Here is a 22,626-nt window from a genome sequence, read left to right as displayed (position 1 = left end):
CCAAGGTCACGACCCCTTTACAGGGCAGACCATAATCAATGATTAGTTAGCTCATGGCAATTCTGAAAGGTCATCCCAGCTTCAGAGCTCCCCCAAAGGATCCGCTAAGGCCTTGTGGTAACTGCACCACAGCCTAACTTCTCCCTCTGCCTAGCTCTGCTTCCTGAACGTACAGCCAGCCACCGGCCCACCCTCCACCCCTCTGCCTGTTGATCCCAAGAACACTTCCAAATAACTCTCCTGCCTGTCAATCTCCATCTCAAAGTCTGCTTCCCAGGGAACTCAGCCTGTCACGCCTACCCACACACATATATTCTCTTCAGTTGTGCTCCATAATTGAAACTTACTCTATTCCTGACATGAGCACCCCATTTACTGGTCATCTCTGCAGCAAATTTATCAAAAGAGCTTTTCCTCAGCATACATCGTCTCAGCTAAATGTTGGGGAAAACAGTAATATGACACTACTTGCTAGTGACCATCTTATGATTTAAGATGACTTCTTAAGAAAACTATGTGTTTGGTAGACTTACAAGCATTAGGTGAAAGTACTGTGTTTACCCGAAAATAAGCCCTAGCCAGACAATCAGCTCTAACGCGTCTTTTGCAGCAAAAATTAATATAAGACCTGGTCTTTATTATATTACATTATATTATACCAGTATTTTATATTATGTTTATTATATTACATTATATTATATATTATATTATACCTGGTCTTACAGTAAAATAAGACTGAGTCTTATATTAGTTTTTGCTCCAAAAAGACACATTAGAGCTGACTGTCCAGCTAGGTCTTATTTTTGGGGAAACACAGTAAATTTCTAGCAAGAGAGTGGGAGAAAAATAAAGAAAATTATTTGGGAACACAAAAACTATTCTCTTAAAGCAGAACACTACCTATTAGAGCAAAGTATGACAAGCACGTACATACAAGAAAATTCATGTCAAAACTGGGGTATCAATAAATTAGAGAACAGAAAATAACAAGACAACGTGTAGAAGGCATCAAAGGGGCCTTTATTCATTTAATTTTCCTTTCAGTTTATAAAAGCTATCACAATTCTAAAGAGCCTAGATTTGGGTGAAAATTTTTTTTATTATGAAGGTAAGATCTAAGAAGGAGAGTTATGAGCTAGCTTACAGTTTTGTGTAAAAATAATAACATGAAAATTTAGTAGAAAATGAAAATCTGAAAAGTTATCTGAAATCTGAAAATGTTAAGCAATTTCTCCTGCATCTTGGTTTTGAGCACTTTTGCTGAATTATTATTGCATATCTGGGCAAAGAGAGTATTTTTATATTTTCCTTAATAATGGAGTATGTATGTCCTTCAGAGCTTAGCATAGTCTTTAAAAATCGTCTGAAGCTTCAGGCCCAGCATGATGTTCCCTCTGGCCTTTAGTCTGCCACTAAAGAATGCCTGGAAAAGAGAAAGGGAAAAAGACCGCAACCTTTATCATGGTACGTTTTATTTCATTTTTTTAAAATCACTGTTCAGACTAAATACAATTGAGTTAACAGTTCCCGACAAAAAAGGCCACTTTTATCTAGCAGTGATCATTAATGATTAAAGATAGCACCCATATCTTTAGCTAGCTAAGAAAATAGACTCCCTGTATATTTTAGAAAACCACAGAATAATTTATCTGAATTGACAGATCTGGGAGTTCTGATTTAACCTATGCTTCTGGCTTTAGTCTATGTCATTAAACATGAATTTGAGACCACATGATTAAAAGGCTTTATTGTATTCGTAACAATAAAAATATTAAATTCAGGACTTTTAAAAGCAGATTTAAAATATTACATCTTCATGAAATAAAAAGCTGTATGGTGACAAAATACGAGAGTGTAACAAAGTAGTGCACAGACCTGGGCTAGAGCATTAAAATGCCTGTGTTACAATCTAGGCTCTGCCACTTACTAGCAAGCTGAGCTTGGGGAAATTACGTATCCTCTCTGAGCTCGACCCGCTGCATTTATAAAGGGCATGCCAACTGTACCTAAATAACACATTTTTGTTGCGTGAGTTAAATGAATAGTGTGTAAAGCGCTTAGCTTAGTGGTTGAGCATAGTAAACTCATTATCGAGCAAAAGGCTGTCATGTTAAAACGCTAAGAGTTCTCGTGCCACCTCTGTATCTGACCTGACAAAAGAAACATGCACAAGTTGCTTAAATTCTCCTTCAGCGTCAAGTTCCCTAGCAGTAAAAGAAAAATAATAAATCAGTTTTTTATAGCTTATTGAAGAAAAAACATACAATATGAAATTTTTAAAAAGCCCCTAGATTTTTAGCTAGATTGAAAAAAAACAGTAATATCCATGTATATACTTAGCATTACAAAGCAGCCCTACACATATAATTTCACCTGAGAAGCACAGCCATGAACTTGAAGTGGGCATAACAACAATTCTTACCACCAGCTGACAGTTGAGAACACTGAAGTTCAGAGAACTTAAATAACCTGCTCAAGGCTACACAGCCAGCAAGAAGTGAGGCCTGATCTTGAACTCAGGTGCTCTTTGCTCAACAATGTGTACTGTTTATCAACTAGCAGCAACTTAATCTCAGAAGCAAATCCTCATCAGCCAGAGGAAAAGCAAAAACTACTTAAACTCTTAGTCCCAGAAATAAAAAGGGAGCCTCCGCTCAATCAGGATCAAAAGTGCTGGGACTCAAATGGGAAACTGGAATTTCAAAACAAAGACTGCTTTCACTGCCCAGTTACAGAAACCACAGACTGTGACGCCTGCACAGAAGGCAGTACTTAGACCTGCCTGCCAGAGACTAAAGTCTGAGGGGCACTTACAACCTAAAATAAGAATTCCTAATCCTTGAAAGAAATATATCAATATTTGATGTTGTTATTAAGTGGGAAAATTTTGTACATAAATCTCTGTTCTTCTTCTATTTTCTTAGAATAGATTCCTAGAAGAAGAATTACTAAATCATGATGCTTCTTAAGTAAGGTTCTTCACCATACTTCCATATTGTCAGTTTCCAAACTGTACACCAGGCATCACAACAAACCCACAGGGACACTAAGGAATATTTAACGTTTTGAGGGAAGTACAGTGACATTTTCCTGTACAACATGAAAACTACTCCTGTTTGGATCTAACTACTACTTAATAAACTGAACCATTAAGAATTTCATTTTGCCCTAGGAGTGCTATGCAAGATAAAGTACTGAGACCACAAAGGAAGAAAGTCAGTGAACCTCTGTCAAGTGCTTTCCAGAAAGACTATACAAAATTAGTATTCCTTCCACCTACAGATGAATTCTCCTATCCCAACCTTAACAATATTACTTTCTTTTTTTTTTTTTTTTTAAAGATTTTATTGGGGAAGGGGAACAGGACTTTATTGGGGAACAGTGTGTATTTCCAGGCCTTTTTTTTCCAAGTCAAGTTGTTGTCCTTTCAATCTTAGTTGTGGAGGGCGCAGCTCAGCTCCAGGTCCAGTTGCCTTTTCTAGTTGCAGGGAGCACAGCCCACCATCCCTTGCAGGAGTCAAACCGGCAACCTTGTGGTTGAGAGGACGCGCTCCAACCAACTGAGCCATCCGGGAGGCAGCTCAGCTCAAGGTGCGTGTTCAATCTTAGTTGCAGCGGGACTCGAGGAATTGAACTGGCAACCTTGTGGTTGAGAGGATGCGCTTCAACCGACTGAGCCATCTGGGAGGCAGCTCAGTTCAAGGTGCTGTGTTCAATCTTAGTTGCAGGGGGCGGAGCCCACTCGAGGAGGAGCTGAACCGGCAACCTTGTGGTTGAGAGCCCACTGGCCCATGTGGGAATCGAACCGGCAGCCTTCGGAGTTAGGAGCACGGAGCTCTAACCGCCTGAGCCACCGGGCCGGCCCTTACTTTCTTAATTCTTGAAAATATGAGGCAAAAATGAAATGCTTCAATTTGCATTTTTTTTTTTTTTTTTTTGGTAATAGGAAAATTTAATGGTTTTTCTTATGTATGTTAGTCATTTCTATGTCTTTCATTAATTAATGGCTCCTATCTTTTGCCCATTTTTTCAATGGAGGTCTTAGTGCTTTCCAGAATTTTTTATAGGTTATTGATATCAATATACTGTATATCATCATATTCTTAATTTTCCTCCCCAGGTTTATGGGAATATCTTATGGAGTCTGACATGCAGAAGTTTTTAATTTCTACACAGCCTAAATTACTGCTATCGAGCTTATGTCCCTTATTTTTATCCTTACTCTAATCTAGTCAAGTATTAGCTGAGTGTCTACAGTATACTAGGCAATATTCTCGGCTAGGAAATAGACATCTCTCCCTGTTCTCACAGAGCTAACATAGTAGGGGAGTCACAACATAAAATGCAAACAAGTAATTAAAGCCTGTTCTAAATGCTACGAAGGAGAAAACACAATGCTATTAGAGAGTAGGAACTACTCTCTAGAGGAAGGAACTACTTTGGATGAAATGAAGCCAGCCATGCAAAAAGCTGGAGGTAGAAATTCCAAAAAAGGCAAATGCACAAACATGAAAGGAGTAAAAGCTGATGGGAAGGAACTGAGAGGAAAGACATTAATGTAAACAGAATTAGCATTAGAAGTGATGAGGCAAGCAGTAGGGATGAAGCTGGGAAGATGAACAAGGGAAACATCACATGACATAATAACAGGTAGTTTGGGTTTTATCCAAGTTCAAAAGGAAACCTTGGAGGTTTTTATCAGGAAGAATGACCTATAATCTGATTTACATTTTTATAAGATTACTCTGGCTCCTGTGTGAGGAACAGAGTGGTGGAGAGGCAAGGCTAGAAGCAGTAAGATCAGTCAGGAAGCTGTTGTAGTAAGCCAGGTAAGAGTTGATGGAGGCTTGGATCATCCCCAGTGATGAATTCAAGATATATTTTGGAGAAAGGTCAGGCAGGATTAAGGATAGGAAGGATATAGAGGTATAGAAGGAAGCCAAGACAATTCTTACATTACTGAGCATGTTGATATGGGTAGATGAGAGAGCCATTTCCTGAAAAGAAAGAGACTGGGGGAGAAAATTAAATCACCAGTTCTATACTGGACATAGTGAGTTTGAGATGCCAGTCAGTAAGATTTCCTTTAGAGGGGTCAGGTAAAGGGCTGGTTATATCACTATGGAACTCACAGAAGACTGAGACATTTAAATCTGTAAGTTGCCAACATATAGACAGCTTTAAATACCATAGGATGGATGAACTCATTTAAGGGAAGTGCTATTTAGAGAAGAGCCCTAAAATAGCCCTGAGTGACACCAAAATTTAATGGTTAGGGTAGAAGACGACACCAAAGAGATTAGGAATAGCGAAAAGCAGAGAAAGCAAAACAGGAGAATATGGTATCATGAAAGCCAAGAGATGAAATTGTTTCAAGAAGTTGGTGGTTAGCTGAGTTGAATGCTCCTGAAGGGTTGAGTAAGACATAGACAGAGAAATATTCCTTGGATTTAGCAAAACAGAAGTCATCAGTGACCGACCTTCACAAGAACAGTATTGGTGGAGTGATGGATAGCAGAAGTTAGATAAGAGAGGGCAGAAGAGCAAAGTCAATATGGAATGTTTAAACCTGTGCTGCCCAGTGAAGTAGCCACCAGCACATGTGGCTACTGAGCAGCTGAAATGTGGTTAGTCCTGGCTGAGACGTACTATAAGTATAAAACACACTAGATTTTAAAGAGTACTAAAAAAAGGATATAAAACATCCTAGTAATATTTTTAATATTTATTACACATTGAAATATTTTAATGTATTAGGCTAAATAAAATACAAGTGGCCCCTGAACAACTCAGGATTGGACTGCGTGGGTCCACTTATACATGCATTTTTTTCAATAAATATACAGTCAGCCCTTTGCATGTGCAGATACAAAACCCGAGGAATACAGAGGGCTAACTATATACAAAGGGTGCCAAAAAAAATGTATACACATTTTAAGAACAGAAAACCGTATTAAAATTGTAATACTCAATATATCCCAATAACAAATGATGAATACTAGTCACATTTGATTTCTGCAATCACAAGAAGTGCTCAAAGTGGTTACGATCAGCATCCAGACACTTCTAATTATGGTGGACTACTGCTTGAGCAACCCTGACCAGTGTCCACTTGTATACTTTTTTTTGACACCCCCGGTATTTACAGTGATGATAAAAAGCATTGAGGTTGGGGGGGAAAGTAACAGAACCAAATGAGTTAGAAAAAAACCCTGATATTAATTAGCATTTCTCTAAGGATTATCATTAAAAATAATACTTGTAAATACTTAAGTTTTCATCAAGTTTTTGCTTCCACTTTTATTTTTTACACCTATTTCCATTCTGTATGGTACTGGCTTAAGTATATGGAATGGCATAAAGCACTACCATTTCCTAAGCAGCTGCCCAGCACCATTCACTGAATAATCCATTCACCCCCAAAGGTCTCGTATTCCTAGCAATTATATAAATGTTTCTTTCATCATACATTTAATCTTTATAGAGAGACATCTCAAATATAACATATCTGAAAAAGAACTCTTAAATTACCCACTCTGGGCCCTGAAGTCAATTTTCCACTCAGCAGCCAAAATGACCTTTAAAACTCAGATGTTGTCATCACACAGCTAGTGGCTGACGATCACACCCAAGAAGAGCTGAGGTCCTTACGGAGATGCAAGGTCTGATCCAGCCCTTGCCTCGCTCACCCTCTCACCACCACTCTCCCCACAGCGCATTTTACTATCCTCGTTTCCGGCCTCCTCGCAGTGACAGTCCTCCAATAGCCAAGCTCCTCCTGCTTCAAGCCTTTGCACTAGCTGGCTCCTTAGCCTAAGGCTCACTCCCTCTCTGCTCAGGTGTCTGTCAGGCCTTTGCAGACAACCCTATCGCAAATAGTTCCTCTATCCTGTCACACGCTAATCCAGGGGTGGGCAAACTAGTGTCTGTGGGCCAAAGCTAGTCTTCTACCTGTTTTTATAAATCAAGTTTTACTGGAACACAGCCACATCCATTTGTTTACATATTATCTATGGCTACTTTAACTCTACAGTGGCAGGACTGAGGAGGTACCACAGAGACCATCTGGCCTGCAAAGACTACAATATTTACAATGGGACCCTTTATAGAAAGGTTGCCAACCACACTCCAACCCATTACCCTGACTCACTTGTCCTCACACCTGAAATTATGTTCCTTTTTCATTCACCTCTAGAACTAAGCTCCACACAGGAGGAGTACTGCCTGGTTCAGTCATTCCTAGAACCTAAGTAAGAGTAGGTACTAAATCAATTCCTGGGAAGGAAGTAACTGAGGGCTCACTCAGTGCCAAGCACTATACTAAGCCCTTCATATATATTATTAGAGTGAGTTATCTTAACAATCCTTTGGGATTATTACAATTATTCATTTAACCAATGAGAAAACTGAGGTTTAGAGAGTAAGTGGCAGAGCTAAGATTCAAACTCAGATTTAGCTGATGACAAAGAACATATGTTTTACCACTGTACTACTTTACAGTTCTTTTAAAATTCATCTTTCTATCCAGAAAAACTGAACATCTTCCATTTACTCAAATTGCTCTGTTCCTTGTAAAGTTGTATAGTTTTCTCAAATAAGCACTGCACTTTTCTTATGATGGCAGTCATTGGTATTTTATAGTTTAGGTTGTGAATATAAACAAATTGTTTTTCAATTGTATCTTCTAGTGAGTTTTGCTGCTATGTGAAAGCTACTTTTTAATAATTATCATGCATTCAACCACTTGTTTGAACTCCTCTAAGAATCAACCATTTGCTTCTCGTGGAATTTCTAGCTACATTATCATAATTTAAAAATAACAAATTTTTCTTCTCCATTTTTTAAAAGATTTGTATTAGAAAATATAGCTAACGTACAATATTATATCAGTTTCAGGTGTACACCATGGTTGTTCATTTCTCCTCCATTCTAATTGCTACATCAGTTATTTTAATTTTGTCTTTGTAGATTGGTCAAAAGTTTCAGAATAATATTAACTCATAATGGTCAGAGAGGGCACTCTTGTCTTAATCATGATTTTCCACTGAAATGCCTCTAAATGTTTCACCTTCAGTTAGACACTACCTGTTATGGTCTATGATTCTATTTCCAGTTTTCAATGACAATTAACACCAGCTCTTAATCTTATATATCAGGAATGAATGTCTAATTTTATGAAATATCATCTAACATCATATGTCTTTTCACCTTTAAACTAATGGCATAATATATTAGGAGGTCTAGACGTGGGTTTTATATTGTTGATATGCTGAAGAATTTCACCCAAAATTCAGTTTTTAAAAATGTCAATTGAAACTCCACTAGAAAAATTTATGATCTGTCAATTCAGATATTGGTTATCAACTGTATCTTCTTCAGCGTTATAAGGAATCTGTCTTATAAGTCTGAATTTGGAAGTCAGCTAAAAACTACAATTGTCGAATAGAAAGCAGTAATGATGAATAAAGGAACATTTTAAGAACATTACCTTCTGAGGATCAAGCTTGCCCACAACTAGGTCCATGAAATCTTCATCGGAAAGTATGATTGTGGCATCAGCACGACCTTTTGCTGGGCCCTGATACACTTTCCCGGTGCCATTTTTTAGGTCAGTAGCTAGGGGGGAAAATAGGAACAAAATCAATGTGTGTCATTTTTTTCTTCACAATATAAAAGTAAAATAAACCAATTAAAATGCAGACATTCTTACAGTTTCCAATGTAATGTGCTACTTAGTCTACATTATATATTACCTGTCATACAGAAAAAAATGTTAAATCCTTTCTTTTTTGAGGTATCCTTCTTACTCTTGCCCAAAATTCATCATCTCAATCTAATAATCATAAAGAACAATCAAATAAACACAAACTGAGGAATATTCTACAAAATAAGTGGCTTCTATTCTTCAAATATGTCAATGTCATTAAAAATAAAAACAGACTGAGGAATTCATCCAGATTAAAGGAGACTAAAGAGACCTAACAACTAAATGCAATATGTGATCCCAAACTGGACCCTGAGCAGTTCTTTCTTGATTTCTATTATTGTTATTATTGTTATTATTATTACTCTTTAATATATTAGACATTACTTTACAAGACATTACTGGGACAATTTGTGAAACATTAATAAGGTCTGTAGGTTAAATAATACTGTATCAATGTCAATTACCTGATACTGATAATTATTCTATGAATAGATAAGAAGTCTGTTCTTAGGAGATACTACTAGAGTATTCAGGGAGAGAGGGACGTCATGTCTGCAAGTTACTCACATGCTTCAGAAAAACAGTAATATGTATGATGAAAAGAAAATGGAATAAAATGTTAACGTGGAGAAACTGAGCATATGACAAATGTAAGTTCTCTGTACTATTCTGACAACTTTTCTGTAAGCCAGAAATTATTTCAAAATAAAAAACTATAAAGATATATTATTAAGATGAATAACACACACAGCCGAAAGGAAAGCCATGATAGTTTTAAGTGATTTTGTGAAATGCACATGGGTAAGCAGTCAGGGGCTATGCTGGTAAGAGAGAAAGCAGCCACCCAGGGAAGAGAGAGTAACGTGAAGCAGCCACCTCTTCTAACAAACAGGTTTCCATCCCTCACTGGACAGCGTCTTCTTTCCAAAGATCATCTTTCAGGTCTTTTCTATAAACACATGAGATGCTCATTTGGATCCCAATCCTAGATGTGGAACCAACACTCTTACGATGCAGCTTATATCCAAGCTGAGAAACCGTAAGGGTGACCTGGTTTCACGGCTAGAAGACGAGCACCAATGCAGAAGCTAACAGGGTCTAATGAGCAAATGGTATTTTCAAGAATGAGTGTATACTGATCTTAAAAGATGCCAGTTACCAAATCTGTATATATTTTTCCACACTCTGGCAAATTTCCAAGACCCAAAATAAGATGACCTCTAACATTCAAAGAGCATCTTCATCCCGTCGCTGGCACGTAGTGCATAACAGGTCCTTGGATTCCGTCCAAATACATAGATTTAGTGCTACACGAGCTACAGTACACAATTTTTTAAAGCCAACTCACTTCATTTCTTAACTAGCAGTATTCACGCAATAACACAAGAGTATACCTATAATCTTGCTATATAACTGTAAAATCCAATTATTACACATATGTGAAAGGAAACCAAATTTCCTTTAGGAGAAAAACAAAGCTTAATGCCAACCAGTGTAAACCTATCATTCTAAGGAAAACAAAACATTGTTTTACTGAGCAACACTGTATCATTATTACATAAAAACAAATCTGCCTTTGTCAAAAGTTTCAACTTTATGGCTACTTTATAGCTATTAGATACAATCAAACAATGAATTCTTATTTGGGAACATGGGATTATATTTGTGACTAAAGTTACAACAAATGCATATTTAAAATTGGCGGGCCAAATTCTAAGATTCTCACTTTATTTAGAGACAAATGGAAATACTGGAGCCATTATTCTATAAACCATGAACAGCAGATAATCTTGTAGAACCAACAAAGACTTCTTTCCATTTCTTCCTGCATGCCAGGAAGCTGAGCAGCAAAGCGAATGCTCTGAGTTTTATTATTTCCACGGATATGGTTTCCAATTCTCTGTCTCCAGCTGTGAACATATCCCTAAAATACCAGGTCCACAATCTCATCCAGACCCTGGTCTGCTCCAGTTCTGGCACCACCACTTATCATCTTCTCTCCTAAACTTCTCTCCTCTCCCATTTTCACACTTCTATGAATAGAGTCAACATACTCAGCCACACACGCTCAAAACTGTGGTACTAGCTGTCTCTTTCTCGTTCCTATTGTTCTTCAGACATTATTGGTAGCCAAGTAGTCAAGTCCTCTCTTAGCAACAGAGTCACACAGGCCCTCTCCTCTCCATTACTGCCATCACCTCATTGTAAACCTGCCTTCCTTTTAATCTGCAATCCAACAACTCTTGTTTCCTTAACTCCAGTCTTTTAAACTTTTTTGATACACTACCTCTAACAGTTATTTCCGTGGACAAAAAGACATCCCAACTTTTCATATTTGTCATCCACAAACTAGCAGAGAACTTGACACATCGTTACTATTCACCTATTTGTTGAATGAACCAATCGTCCCATTGTGTGAAAGCCCACAGCACCTTTCCTGTGCTTCTTACCACTTCTATCAGAATTATTTATGAGTATATATATGAATAGGTCCCAATTCCTTATTTAAACTCCTTCAGCCCAGAAGTGTTTAAGAATTCAGAATTTTTCAGATTTTAGGAAGAAAATACAGTGCATAAAGCATGTATTATATATTATTGAGAGAGCTCCAATGCTGCAACACTCTATAAACAAACACATGATTTCTATATTCGACTCATTCACACCAGGTGAGATAAGGACAGTCAGTTGCATCGTGTAAGTTCAGGTCAGGTTTTGCCACCAATGAGATGTGAGAAAAAAACTTTCCATTTTTTGAGCTTTTGGTTTCTGGAGTTGCAGATAAAAGTAACTATGTTTTAATTTTCAGGAGGAGACTATTCTATAGGCCATATAGTCTGATTCTTTCATCTTCTTTATGCCTATGAATTTCCACTGTTGCTTAGAACAGAATGGGATCCAAGGGTTTACTAGGATAACTTTTGGCTGGTTTCAGAAATTAACAGTAATAAATACCATAAATTGTTTACTTATGTTTCAATGGTATCCTCTTGTTCCTGAATATTTCACTTATAAAAATGGAAAAAAGATATCACTATCCATACAATAAACTTATTGTTTTAACAGAGGGAAAGGCACCAATTCAGCATTTCTTTTTAAGGCATCTGATTCCATTTAAAATTATGTATTCTGCATGGCTTTTAGCACTTATTCAACATTATGGAATCAGGATATTGTGTGTTATAGACTATTTGGAAGCTGGAAATAAACAAACTAATCTGAAGCTTGTTCTCAGTTAAACCCAAGATGAAGTGGGAGGAACGTATAATGATAAATGATCATAATAACTGTGACGAACGACAGACTCTGTTCAGAGGGAATTCAGAGATTTATTTCTCCATCTAATGCCCATTTTCACCTTTGCAACCTAATCAAAAGAATCCGTCATAATATAAAAATCCAAAGGACAACCTTTATTCAAAGGGGTAAAATACCTGATGAAGATGCAGGATATCGAGAAAAGGTGCTCAAAGATGTCCAGGCATTGAATTACATTTGGGAGTAATCAAAAGACACAGACAATAATAAGATCGCTGTGTTCTTGATATTATAACAAATAATAACAGTGAAATAAGTAAGGCAGGCTTTTATCTTGACCTCTCTCTACTTAAGGAAATGTTTTTAATCATTCTAAAACAACACTTCAAACATTGTCCAGAGGTGGAAATAAGAAGAAAATGCAAGTGGGCATTCCAAGATACGGCTTCCTTCCCCAAAATACCTTAACAAGGCCCTCTGCTTTCTTACGCAGATCAAGAGCCTGTACCTCTCTATTATACACTCTTGGTCCACAAAACAAACGGAGGGCTCTCCAGCCTCTCTCAGACCATCTCAGCCCAGTGACGCAGAGGCCACACTGGCCCTCACCCAGGCAGCCCTCCTGCTCCTAGATGACCAGACACAACAGGCCTCGGACGGGCGTAACCTCTAAAGACACAGCTATGGCTCCTCCTCTTCCACAGCCAAAACCAACCCTGACCTAGCACTGACACCAGAACATTCCTAATTCTCTCTAGATTCAGACTAATTTGGTTTTAAAAGACTCCCCTCTCCACCCAACACAATTTCTGCCCAGAGATTTATTGTTAGTGTTTGGATGGCAGGATGGGGAAGGGAACTGGGAAGACGGGCACAGTCCAGGGTCTCTGGATTGGAATGTACCTTCAAGGCCACGGAGCTCAAATCCTTTGGTTCCTAGGCTTGCTCAAGGTCAGTCACTTGTGCAACCCCAGTGACAGCTGAGCCCAGCCCAGGGACACTGAGTAACTTCGCCCTGTTCTCTCTAACCAGGTTCCAGTCTGTCAAGACACAAGCAAGTCTGGGGCAACTAACAGCAATTTAAAATAAAAAAATATTTGGTAATTAAGTGTTGAGCAAAACTCAGTTTTAAAACTGCTTGTATATAAATAAATAAATAAAACACATTAGGTATTCCCTGAATCAAAGCATTCAGCCATCTATTTCATGTCACTGAGTGCCGAGATGCAAAACGGAGATGCCAACACAGAGCCATCTTCTAAGTTACCATAAACCAGAGACCTAGACAGTTTCTACTGCTGCCATCTACTGTGATTTAGCTCAGTGACACAGACTGCAAGACATCAACAGAACTGAAAATAGTTGCACAGCTGAGAATCCAATCAGATAACAGACAGGCAGCAGGTAAGCAAAGGGAACGGTGAACCTTTCAGAGAAAGCTTTAAGATCCAACTGGACTGTTAGCTTTGATAAATAAGGACCTGAAGAGGAGGTGATAAAACAAACATAAGCCACAAGGCATCAATAATGAGTAGTTATTAACAGGATTTTAATATTCCCATTTTTCCAGTGGAAATGTAAAGAAAAATCCTTTTCCTAGGTTAATTAAAGGTAGTTTTTAAATGTAAGCACATTTTCTAGTATTCTCTACAAGGAAAGCATCACCAAGACAAGGGGGAAATCTTGGTTATCAGAACTATATTGAAGGAAATTACCCTGTTTGACAAGAGTGAATGACTTGTATACTATATAAATCCTTACAAATAACTATTCTGCCAACATTGAGATATACAGTTCTAGCACCTTTTCTCGTTCTTACACATCTCATTTCTCTCCTTCACTAGTTATATTCACAAGTCCTGCACTTTATAACTCAACTTCTAATATACTTTGATCCATAGGAAAAAGTTGAATTCTAACATAAAAGGAAAGGAAAAAACAAAAGACAGAAAGAAGACAGTAATGACACCAACTTATACGGTGCTAACACCTATGAAGTTAGAAAAATATTAGACACTTTGAAATTTGGGGAACCAAATACTCGTACATATTACATTTTTGCTTCCCTTTATACCCCTTCTGAATTAACATCCTACAACCACAAATGTCCTCCAGGAGAATAAACATCAAAATTCTAACTGTGGGTAGTGGGATTATATATTATTATTATCTCCTTTATATACCAAATTTTATATAATGAACATACACTGCATAAAATGAATAGCCAACTGTTATATTAAAAAGAAATTTGTTTATATTGAACCAAAATCAATTGAACAAAACTTCAAAATGTTTTCTAGGAATATATAAAAAAAAATGATTTTTAAAAGTTTCAGTTGATTTAGAGATACATTACTTTTTTGGGTCTAAGTCAGCATTTATGGTGATCTTCAGTAGTAATGAGAAATAATCTGATTTTTCAAGATATTTAAATAATTCTTAAAATAACAATCTCATAATTAAGGTAATAATCCAAATTATTAATGTTTTAGAATGAAGAAAATAATTTTTAAATAGTCAAAATATAATGAGTTAAAAAGATTTCATCTGACCTGAAGAACTTGCTTTATGTTTAAAAGGAATCTGAAGATTAGTTAAAGAAGCATACAGCTACAATGACTGTTTAAAAGTACTAATTACAGGCATTACAATAAAATCTTTAGAACAGATATTTTCATTTTAATTGAGTCCATACATCTCTAAAAAACATACATGTCCTGAAACCTGTTACTCCCCATGAAACACAACTTACTTAAGAAGGTAGAATTTACCTACCTTCAAAGAGACACGCTTTAGTTATACTTTATCTCTGTTTACTATCAGGTACCTTAGGATATTATAAAGTCAGGGATATAACTTACTCCACTTAGCTACAGCTTTTCCACCTTTAGTGATGTGCCACTCAAATACAGCATTTACTTTCTTTACCACCTCAAGCCCGACATCCTGAAGACGGCGACCTATTTCCTCAAATACGAGGGCACTCTGAAGCTCCGCACCCTAGGAAAAAGAGAACATTTAATTTTCAAAGTTTTGTAAAAATGACTTACGGGGAAAAATGATTACAGAATATATGTACAATAAGGTGATTTTTCAAAGATCTGCACACAAATAAAGCAAATTAGTTTTTTTAAAACTAATTCTTTCACACTTTCCTTATATTTATTCATGTCATCGAGAACCTCGGCCCTCTTACTAGTAAGTTTTTACTTTTATCAGAATGAATTCAGAAATTATATTTTAAAAGTAAACTAGGAAATGGACAACCTGTGTCCTAACTAACTTCAGCAGGAAGATACTGGACAAATCAACTTCTGTGGTCTTGTTTTTTAATTTGTAAAATGGAACTAAAGTATATGAAGACTGAATTTATTTCTAGCTCTAAAACTTCCTAAGTTATTGATCTTAGATTCTTCTTAAAAGATTTTAATCTTCAGTCATTTATTTGACAATATGGCTTATGACAGACAAAGATCATAAGATAAAGGTATGAAAACCTCAACATTACAAAGTTAATATTTTGGAGACATATATAAACATTTGCATTAAAAGCCTCAGAATGTTAATATCAAGTAACAAAAATGTTTTAATAAAAATTACATGCTATTGTTTTTATATTTGTATATAAAGCTTTACACAAATCTTTAAATCAAGAAAAAGTACAGAATATTTAACTCTTTCATCTATTTTTGTCCAAAATATTATTTGTTTGATATTCCTCAGTAAACAACTGATTTAGGTATCCTAAACCTAGAAAAGTGATTATTTCCTCTCAAAAGACACCTCAATATCCCCTCCAAAAAAAGATTTTAAAATGTGTTGTTAAAATATTCCTTTTACTCTAAGTAGTTTTGAATTAATGTCTTTTAGTTCAAGAATTAAGGTCTTTCATAGACCTTAAATTTATAAAGTAGCCCAAACATTCTTCAAGTAAACTTAACTGAAATTCAGAAATCAGGAAGTGATTTGGATACCAGCATTTATAACCTACCTCAGACGGTGTCTTGTCCAAAGTATCAGATTTTGGCACAAGATCCACATATGCATTTGAAATGACAATGTCTCCAGTTCCTTGGGTCTTAGAAGGGGTACAAGAAGAAAGAAAGCCAATTCACTCTGATGATTCCAATGAAAACACAATTTCATTATGAAACAGTAGAAAGTCATTTTTCAAAAAATCTTACTTTTTTCCTCATATGAAAAAGAAAACAATAACCCAAATTAAATACAAAGTTCATAAATTAAATGTCAAGATGCATAAACATGAAAGCTTACTGATTGAACACAACTGTTATTAGCCCTAACTGTAGAATCACCTGGAGCCTTTTTAAAAAATACTGTACCTATGACCAGGTCACATCTCCAAAAATTCCATTCTAAGTAATCTGGGGTAGAGTCTGAGCATTGGTATTTGGGGTACTTAGGGAAAAAAAAGAACATAACTGTGTGTCTAATGGGGAGCCTGGGTGATAACTGAATTTTTAATAAATATTGGAAGGCATGGCACAATCTCCACATGAGGGAGTGGTATTCAAAGTGTATTATTTCTGTTAATACAGAATAAAATTGGCTACGAATAGACCACAGTGGTCTTTTTAAATTAATAATTCAAGCTCTTATTTCAAATAGGAAGTATACACGGCATAAACTAAATGCTTAAAAAGCCTTTTATCAAAACATTCATTACAGGAACTCAAATTCTAATTCCTCATGCTTATCTAAAATTATTCCAATGGCTATTCTTTCATAAAATTATGGTATTGTCACAAATATATGAGATAGCATTTAAAAATTAAGGTAGCACTTATTCAAACTGATTTGTAACAAGCAAGATCATTCTCTCTTGACTACTTCCTACCATACTTCAGAAAAAAGAGCTTTCAAACAATCTTCTTCATTTTATTTCAAATTATATACAATGAAAAGCATGGAAAAAGAATTTATTAACAAAATACACTTTGGTAAATTACTTTCTTGTAACCAAGCCAAGTATATTATTTGGAACATTAGTTTAAAATACACTGTTTATTAAAATACAATATGAAGGCAGGCAGGCAGATAGACAAGCACAAAGGAAAGAAGGAAGTAAGGAAAGGGGGGAGGAAAGGATTCCTATCTATAATTAATAGAAAAAGAATATGTCTAATCAACGAGGAAAAAATAGTAAACATATTTAAAAGATTAGAACACATGCTTAGAATTTATCAAAATGGCAAGAATGTATTATATTTATATTAAATTATTTCTCAACCCTGTAAGTTATTATCCATAGAAATTATTTCTGCACTGTTCATTACTAGAATTGTGGGAAAATCAAAACCTATAATACAGTCATGGTCTTAAATACGTTTGGAATTCATAACCTTATTTAAAACTATAAAACTTACACAAATAATAAAAAATAAATAAATAAATAAGAGGGCCCCAGGTTAATTACAAGACGATTTCAGAAAAAGCCAGTACATGTTTGTATGAGTGGGAAAGAGGAGAGTAATAAGAGCATACCACTAAGGGAAAGGTGGAGCTGAACTGAAGCCTAAAAGACAGGAAGAATTTAAAAAGTGAAATAAACAGTATGTATAAATTAAGTAGGAAAATGATACTGCAACCAGCAGAAAGTAATTAGGAGTAAGGCCCACAGAAAAAAGAGTTCTGCTAAGTTATTTATTTATTTGTCAAAGAAATCATGATAGAGAACGGGGTTCTGGTCAAGATAGTGAAGTAAGTAAACGTTGTACTTGCATCCTCTCACGACCACATCAAAATTACAGCTAAACTACAGAACAACTATCACTGAGAATCACCTGAAGCCTAGCTGAAAAGAAGTCCTATAACTAAGGATATACAGAAGCAGCCACGTCGACACTGGTAGGAGAGGCAGAGACAAGGAACGGGCTGGTCCCACACCCACCTGTGGTAGTTAAAAATCAGGAGGGATATCTCAGCTGCAGAAGTCCCCGAGAAGCAAGGGATCCTAGCCCCACACCATACACCCCCAACCCAGTGTTACAGTGCTGGGAAGAGAGGTCCCCATAACTTCTGGCTATGAAAACCAGCAAAGCATGTGGCTCAGTGAGACGGAGGGCTGCTTAAGTCCCAGGAGTTCCTTTTAAAGGGACTGCACACAGACTTACTCACTAATGGACTCACTCGCTCTGAGCTCCAGCACTGGGGCAGCAGCTTGAAAAGCACCAGGGACATACGGAGAGTAACTGAATTGTCTGCCTGCAAGGCGAGGGCTGGAGAAGCAGCTTTCTCTCAGACTGAAGTGATGGCAGGAGTCACTGTTCCTTTGTTGAGCCCTCCCTTCTCCCAGCATGCAGACTTAGGTGGATGCCATATGTCAGTCTCCATCAACCTGGCTGACACCATTTGTCCTGCCCTAGTGAAGCCCTAGAACCCTGCCCCACCCAAATTGCAGGCCAACACAAACCGCTTCCAGTGGCTTTTCCATACAAAAGGCGTCTTGACTCATGCTGCACTTTTTGAAAATCTCGCAAAGGTTCACAAACCCCAAACAAGGAGTATCTAGCCTCGGCCTGCCCCACAGTTCTTGTGAGCAGTCCCAAGCCCGGCACTAGTGACAGCCAACCTCAGTTAACAACTTAGCCTCTCCCAGCACCTCCAAGCCCAGCACAGGTGGTAACTATCTGCAGATCACTTTGTAGGTCATGCCAACTGGACCTGGGCAGGGCACAGGTAGCAGGTGATATGGGTCTGCAACAAAGTCCCTCCCAAGAGGCCCCAGATCCAACACACAGTTTAGCTTCAGACCACCAGAGCATTACCCAACCACCTCCACAAAAGGCAGACTGGGCAGGGACCAGAGCCCTGATAAAGCAAATCCTGCTCCATAGGGACAGCCCCTACACAGCAGGTCCTCCACTGTAGTCAAGGCCAGTCCTCACAACCAATCATCCTGAGGGTCAATCTCTCCCGTTAACATGCAAAGAACAACCACAGATCAACTACAACAGGAGGTCACACACAATCCACACAACGATCCTAATACCTGAGCAACTGGGTCAGGTAATCAGGGAGACTATACCACTGGGCCCCACAGGACACCTACCACATAAGACCATGTTACTAAGACCGAGACCCAAAAAGCAGCCTCACCTAATATATAGAAACAAACACAGGGAGGCAGCCAAAATGGGGACACAAAGAAACATGTCTCAAATGAAAGAACAGAAAAAAGCTCCAGAACAAGAACTAAACAAAATGAAGACAAGCAATCTACTAGATGCAGAGTTCAAAGCACAGCTTATACAGATGCTCAATGATCTCAAAGAGAACTTCAACAAAGAGACAGGAAACATAAAAATGGAGATAAAAAACAAAGAAAGTCAAAAATGAAGAACACAACAACTGAAATAAAGAATAGAGTAGAGGGAATCAACAGCAGATTAGATGAAGCAAAGATTCAAATCAGTGATTTAAAAAATTATGTAGCAAACACCAATCAGAACAGCAAAAAGAAAAATGAACCCAAAAACATGAAAACAGTTTATGGGGCCTCTGAGACAACATCAAGTGTACCAACATTCGCATCACAGTGGTACGAAGGAGAAGAGAGCAAGAAATTAAAAACCTACTTGAAGAAATCATGTCGGAAGTTTTCCCTAACCTGGCAAAGGAAACTGACATACAAGCCCAGAAGGACAGAGCCCCAAATAACATGAACCCAAAGAGGCCCACGCCAAGGGAGATCATAATTAAAATACCAAAGGTTAAGACAAAGAGAGAATTTTAAAAAGATTCTGCAACAAGAGAAAAGCAGTTAGTTACTAACAAAGGAGCTCCTATAAGACTGTCAGCTGGTTTCTCAACAGAAACTTTGCAGGCCAGAAGGGACTGGTACAATACATTCAATGTGATGAAAAGAAAGAACCTACAACCAAGATTACTCTACCCAGCAAGGTTATCATTTAGAATCCAAGGACAGATAAAGAGTTGTCCTGAAAAAAAAAAAAAAAGCTAAAGGAGTTCATCACCACCAAACCAGTATTACAAGAAATCTTAAAGAGACTTCTTGAAGAAAAAGAAGGGGGAAAAAAAAGATTAAAAATATGAATACTAAAATGGCAATAACTATATATCTATCAGCAATTACTTTAAATGTAAATGGATTAAATGGTCCATTCAAAAGGCACAGGATGGCTAAATAGATAAGAAAATAAGACTCATATATATGCTGCCTACAAGAGACTCATTTCAGATCAAAACACACACAGAGATTGAAGTAAAGGGAAGAAACAAGGTGTTTCATGAAAATAGAAACAAACAGTCAAACAAACAAAAAAGCTGGGGTAGCAATACTTACACCAGACAAAACAGACATTAAAACAAAGACTCTAAGAAGAGACAAAGAAGGACTCAGTAATCCCACTTCTGGATATTTCGCCAAAGAAACCCAAAACGCTAGTTTGAAGGGAAGTGTGTATCCATATGTTCATTGTAGCATTATTTACAATAGCCAAGATATGGAAGCAACCTGGGTGTCCATCAATGGATGAATGGATAAAGAGGTGGCACAGATATACAATGGAATACTACTCAGCCATAGAAAATAATGAAATTTTGCCATCTGCAACACCATAGATGGACCTAGAGGGTACTGTCCTGAGTGGAGTAAGTCAGACAAAGACAGATGTCATATGATTTCACTTATGTGTGGAATCTAGAGAATAGGATAAACAAATAAACAAAACAGAAACAAGCTCATAGATACAGAGAGCATTTTGATGGTCCCTGGAATGGGGGGTAGGGGGTTTGGGAAAACAGGTGAAGGGATTAAGAGGTACAAATTGGTAGTTACAAAATAGTCATGGGGATATAGAATAAAGCATGAGGAATATAGTCAGTAGTATTGTAATAACTATGTATTACTGGATGGGTACTGGATTTATGGGGGTGATCACTTCGTAAGTTTTGTATGTGTCTAATCATTGTGTTGTACACCCAAAACTAATACAATACGGTATGTAAACTATAATTGAAAATGTAAAAAATATTTTAAAAATAAAAGCAATCATGATACAGAAAAAAAGATTTGGAGCCCTGAACAATAAGCTTTCAGCCAGGCAGACCTGGGTTTCTATCCAGCATTTTCTGTGTGACCATGAGTAATTATTTAGGAGATCTGAACCCAGATTTTCTTATAGCAAATGTAGAGTTGATATGCACATTAGAGATAATGGTATAGCCTGCTTCTAGGTACTCAATTACTGGAGCTGTTATTACTATTGGTGGTGGTGTTTAAACTGCTCGACACAAACCATCTAAGTAGCACCAAATGATCAGGCCAAAAAGTATCAGCCTGGTCAAATGTGTTAACAAAAATGATCTTTAAAACATTTACAAATAAAAGGATGGTTGTATGTCCTTTCAGTATCGTACCGGCGCACTAACAGCCTCACCTAAAAGTTACTTAACTTTTATTTGCCTTGTCACTTACAATTAGGCTTAGACTCTGTGACATAAAATTTTATTTTATGGATTTTTGTGGGATCAAGATGCAGATGATTTCTGTCCAATAGAAAACATAACCATAAAGGATACAGTTTTATTATTCTGCAGAACATCAACTCAGCAAAATTATTTTAGGATGCCTTTCCTATTGGATTCTACAAACACTGCTGTTCTAATCCTCTTTTGAACCAGTTTTTTCATCTTGCTAGCTCTGTCATTAAGGAATGAAATACATTTTTGTCATGTTTTCATTTAAATCTGTCTGAGCGCCATGGCTTTAATTTTTTTGAAAATTACATTTTGACAACAACTTGACTGACTGGTTGAGCTAAAAAGATACTGTTGGTTGGGTTTTCAGAACAGCTGTCCTACTACTACATTGACAGGAACCAATTTAATTTAAAATAAAGCAAAATAAAAAACAAGGTACATATGCATCTTATCTCCAATTAAAAGTTACCACTAATTACCACTAATTTAAAAAAGAATAAATTTTCTAGGTTTTCTCTCATACCCATAGTAATAACCAAAAAATGTTAAGATGGAACATAATTATAGAGTATGGTGAAATGGGTAACAAAATATTATTCATACCTTGGTTTGGAAGTGGATTCTATTTCCTTCCTTCCACATTTCAGTTTGTAGTGTTTGTCCTGGGTATACTGGTTTTGCAAAGCGAGCCTTTAAAAAAAAATGAGTTTGGGGGTTAAAAATGTTTTAAAATGAAACTTTTCTACTTGTGAGAGAAAAAGTTAGGAGGGAGGTTAGAGAGCATACAAGAAAGAAAAGAGAAGTTTAAATACATTTAAATTAATAAAGGAATAAATATAATAGGATAAAATTAATGGAGAAAGGATATAGTTAATATAAGCTAATTTTCTGTCTTTCAATGTATAGAATCAATAGTGCTTAATCCTGGCAAACCAAGAAACAGAAACATAATTATGTTAAGTAGAGATATATAGGTAACAACCAGAACAACTTAAAAGAAGCAGGTAAAAGTCGTACTCACAGACACGTAAATTACAGCACAGGGCATATAGTCAATAATATTGTAATAACTATGTATTGTGTCAGATGGCTACTAGACTTTTCGGGCAGATCACTTCATGAGTTATATAAACGTCTAATCACTATGTTTTACACTTGAAACTAATATAATATTACATGTCAATTGCAATTGAAAA

General features: G+C 36.8%; 1 protein-coding gene across 1 annotated transcript in view; it reads right to left on the bottom strand.

Annotated features, from left to right (window-relative positions):
* Window positions 1–999: 999 nt before the first annotated feature.
* Window positions 1,000–22,626, bottom strand: part of HSD17B4 (hydroxysteroid 17-beta dehydrogenase 4) — an 85,579-nt gene continuing 63,952 nt past the window's right edge. Inside the window, exons 20-24 of the mRNA XM_019746537.3 lie at window positions 22,034–22,120; window positions 15,957–16,043; window positions 14,827–14,965; window positions 8,489–8,616; window positions 1,000–1,423 (exon numbers count right to left, since the gene is read on the bottom strand). Coding sequence (XP_019602096.3) covers window positions 1,334–1,423; window positions 8,489–8,616; window positions 14,827–14,965; window positions 15,957–16,043; window positions 22,034–22,120 — 531 coding nt within the window. The 3' untranslated portion in view covers window positions 1,000–1,333. The remainder of the gene's footprint in view (window positions 1,424–8,488; window positions 8,617–14,826; window positions 14,966–15,956; window positions 16,044–22,033; window positions 22,121–22,626) is intronic.

This window comes from Rhinolophus sinicus, chromosome 3 (assembly GCF_057876585.1).
Source record: "Rhinolophus sinicus isolate RSI-liver-muscle chromosome 3, RSI-T2T, whole genome shotgun sequence".
Taxonomy (NCBI): Eukaryota; Metazoa; Chordata; class Mammalia; order Chiroptera; family Rhinolophidae; genus Rhinolophus; species Rhinolophus sinicus.
This window is presented reverse-complemented; position numbering and strand designations above follow the sequence as displayed.